The sequence below is a fragment of the Pistacia vera genome, unplaced genomic scaffold (assembly GCF_008641045.1).
Source record: "Pistacia vera cultivar Batoury unplaced genomic scaffold, PisVer_v2 Contig352, whole genome shotgun sequence".
NCBI lineage: Eukaryota > Viridiplantae > Streptophyta > Magnoliopsida > Sapindales > Anacardiaceae > Pistacia > Pistacia vera.
Window position 1 is genome coordinate 650,296 of NW_022196171.1, and position 4,259 is coordinate 654,554.

The 4,259-nt window shown below is 32.8% G+C and overlaps 1 protein-coding gene across 1 annotated transcript; it reads left to right on the forward strand.

Annotated features, from left to right (window-relative positions):
- Positions 1–754: 754 nt before the first annotated feature.
- LOC116139567 (stress-induced protein KIN2-like) lies at positions 755–4,259 on the forward strand. The gene is made up of 3 exons (XM_031425238.1): positions 755–808; positions 1,102–1,170; positions 4,185–4,259. Exons 1-3 carry the CDS (start codon positions 755–757, stop codon positions 4,257–4,259), a joined length of 198 nt encoding a protein of 65 aa, XP_031281098.1.

The window sequence follows — 4,259 nt, forward strand, 5'->3', positions numbered from 1 at the left end:
GGAGCCAATTCAAAACCAGAGTTCTTGTCGAACCCTATAATTTTCACAACATAAGAAATGATGGTCTTTGACTACATAGATGCCAATGTATTCCCTCTTGTGCCAATTTAAAACTGAAGTTTTTTTCAAACCCTATAATCCTTACAAAATAAGAAACAATGACTTTTAACTATGTAAATGCTCATAATAGAGCTCGAATCTCAAAGAATTGAAGTCAAAGTTCTTGCCAAACTCTAAAACTTTGGAAAGTAGAAAATAATAATCTTTAACCATATAAGTGTTTATGAGAGGACTAGAATTTCAAAATTTTGAAACTGGAACTCTCATTAAACCCTATAATCTTTAGAAAATAAAAAACAATAACGTTCGGTCATGTAGGTGCCATGACAAAACTTGAACTCGAACCTTATTAAGCAAATGATGGATGAAATTATAATCATATTAAACATTAAAGTTTTGGCTTTTATCATTTTAAATCTAGACAAAACAGAGTATTTTATCAAAATCCAACTATAAACTTTGAATAATAGACTAGTTCAACAGCTGCCCTGGTCTAAAGGCCTGAACATTCTCCAATTTCAACCATTGGATGCCAAGTGTCAAGAACCCACTTCATTTTGCATTCCACTTGTCAAGCAATTGATTGATACTTGAAGACTATAAATTATGAATGAAATCCTCGAATCAAACTCACCAATTAAACTACTTCAATTAAAGTGTTTGTGTTATTAAGAAGAAATCTTTAGTGAAGAACATGGACTCTCAGAATACAGGTTTCCAAGCTGGCCAGGCCAAAGGCCAAGCCCAGGTGAGTAGTCAAATGCTATTGTGATAATTCAATAACGTTTGAAAATGGGGCATCCCGACGACCTAATTGTTGTTTGGAGAAGCATACTCAATGATGGACTAGGCCTAAGTTCCTTGGAAAGGGGCGTCGGAGAGGGTGAGACCCCGTTGCGCCTGCACCTATTGCACCACAAGGCGCTTTTACTGTTTGAGTTGTTTGGAAAGCAGCCCAAATAGCTCGTTTTTATTTTTAGTGAAAAAAAAAAAAAGAGAAAAAAAACCTGCTGACTGCATTTCATTTCATGTTTCTTCCAGGAAAAGGGAGGCCAAATGATAGACAAGGTAAACAATGCTGCACAATCCGCTAAGGATTCATGCCAGGAGGTGATTATAACATTATTAACTACTAATTTAATGCCCTTTTATCAATGTTTAAAATTAGATGAAATCTAATTGTTTTATGATTTTTATTAATGCTTTACAATTTACAAATGAAATTGCATTCTTTTGCAGGCGGCGCAGCAAGCTCAGGCGAAAGCTCAAAACGCTGCGGATGCTGTGAAGAACACAATTGGAATGAACAAATGAAGGAATTATAGGATCCCATGCAACTCTTCTCATCAGAAATTAATAAAGTTTTTATTTTTTCATCTTTATTTTTGTTTTGAGATGATGAAGAGGAAGACGAGATTATGTTGTAGTTATGTTTCTTCATTCTTTTTCAATTAATTAAAATTGAATTATAATGAGAAATCTTTTTTTTTTTCTTAGAATATCATCTCTCTTGTTTACTTCATATTTTATATAGGATTGGCAGTTCAACATTTCTATTATTTGCTCAACATCAAAGAAAAATTAAAGCTTATAATCCCAGAAAAAATAAAATTAAATGTACGACCATTCTTTCATAATTGACCAAGTATTGTATTCATTTCAACAAATTAAACTTTTTTGAGCAATAGAAGTGGTTACAACCACCTTTGAGTGGCCAGGTGAGACGATAGGAACTTTTGAGTGTCTTATTCAAGAGGTCTTCAGTTTGGTTTCTCTCCATTGTTAATAGGGTGACCACGAGGTTTAACCAATAAAAAAAAAAAAAAAAGAAATGGCTTAGACGAAGAAGTACACATGTCATAAAGATAAAAAAAAAAAAAAAAAAAAAAAACGACGATAAGAAAATATTTCTGATTTTATACAGAGGGAAAATTGACTCATGAATGATTTATACAGAGGGGAAGATGACTCCATGAATGATTAAGCCTTGAAAAAAGAAATCATTTTAAGTAAGGGGAATAGGGTGTAAAGAAAAAAAAAAAACATTTTCTAGTCTTTCAAGGTATTTTTGGTATTAATTGAGGTTTTAAATAATAATGGATGAACAATAACGTGGGTATATAATATGCAAGGGATAAAATATTTCCATTTTATACATTAGTAAAAAGGGTGTACCAAGAAATAAATATTTGTGAGTTTAGAAAAAAAAACCTTATCTTTTGCAAATAAGGGCCTGTCGATTAGGCCGGGAAATTACAAGCCCGGTTTTAATACTTGGGCCGGGCCGGGCGGGTTTGGTCGGATAAAGGTTTTTTTAAAAAGTTTCTTGCGTTTAATTTTAGGGGTTATTGAGTATTGCTACATAAATGATAAAAGATGGTTACATAGGATTTTGGTTTTTGAGAGCTTTTTAAATTTTACTTTTTGATTTGAAGTTGTCTAGCACTTAAGTGATTTTTAAGTGGTTATATTAATTTTTCAAAACACTATATAATATTGAGTAATACTACACTGATACACTTTCTCATTAACTTTCTCTCACAACACGAGTGTCAGCTCCTAATTGATCATTTTGATGGTTCTGCCTGTCCACAATAGGTCTTGCTTGACTAAGCCAGTTGGATTGACATGGTTCTAAGAGATGTTTGTAGGCTAGTATATTATATAATCATTTTAGGCCCAGACCAAACTTGGGTCAAGTTTTTTCACATCCCTATGGATAGCACATCTTAGTCAATGCCGATCATAAGATTTGTTTGGTACAATTTGTTGAGTAGAGTTTATAAAATATAATTTTATGAAAAAGTTGTTAGTTGTTTAATTAGAAAAAGGAAAGAATTTTCTAGTATTAATTTACCAAAAATGTTTAACTCTACAAAATAAATTAAGTTAAATTTATAAATATAAAGCGAATATTTTTGATTTAACACTTTATATAAGCTCAAAGAGTTATTGAGCTTCTCTCTTAACTCACACTTTATATAAAAATATATGGATATAATGATTTTTTTTTTTTTCTCATTTTCTAACAAATGAATTTTAAAAATAATTATATAGTATAATTTAGGACTTGTTATATGAAGAACCTAATACCTTGTTATATCATATACTCCTTCTTTGTATTATTAACCCGATTACCTCTTTTTATAAGCATTTTAATTGTTCCATATAGTAAGTAATCAACAATCTCCATATGTTTTATGTGGATTCAAAAGCATGATGAGACTGTTGAATAACATCAAAATATGTATTGTTAATTTTCAAAACTACTTCTGTCACGGTCATTCTGAATTAATGATAATGGGTGGATTAAATATTAAATTTGACAAATAAGTGACGACTAAGCCATTATGTTTTTGAACGGTCCACCATATTAGTAAACGGAAGAGGTATGCAACTGTGAGGTTGGTCCAGTTGATAACTGGACTCCAAATGAGACGATTTTACCTGCAATATCAGGGTTTGAACCACACTAAAAGCACATTGTGTTAGGGGTACTTAACCGAGCCCTGGTTGGGATTAGTCTCATACCTTCGGGTATGAGGAAAAAAAAAAAGTGAGAGTATGCGTAATTTCTCCTAGTAAAGAAGTGTAACCAACTTGGAATAATTGAATAGATGCAAATATTATTGTCAACAGTATCCCTGGTCCAGGCTCAAAATCCTCCTACTTCAACCACATGCCATCATATTTCTAAAAATGGGGTCCCTCAACACACTATAAATCATCCTTGGAGATGAGTTCTTCCTCATCTAAGTATTTATTAAAAAAAAAAAAAAAAAAAACTGAAAGATGAACCAACTCCCATAACGCAGGTTCTCAAGCAGGCCGGGTCACAGGCCAAGTTCAGGTGAGTTTAGCTGCAATCCGTGAATGGTTCTTCTTCTTGTTGCAAAACACATTATGACTTGACGTGAATGATGATGATGATGAAACGTTTACATTTTTTTTTTTTCCAGGAAAAGACCGGCCAGGTGGTGGATAAGGTTAGCAATGCTGCTCAAGCTGCCAAGGAATCATGCCAAGAGGTATATATAAACAAACCAAAACTTATATTTCCATATATAGATGAATCTATCGTTATTGAAGCTCATGACTAATGATAAACAAATTAATGTGTGCAGGCTGGTCAGCAAATTAAGGAAAAAGCTCAGGGGGCTGCTGATGCTGCCAAGAATGCTGTTGGCCTCAACAAATGA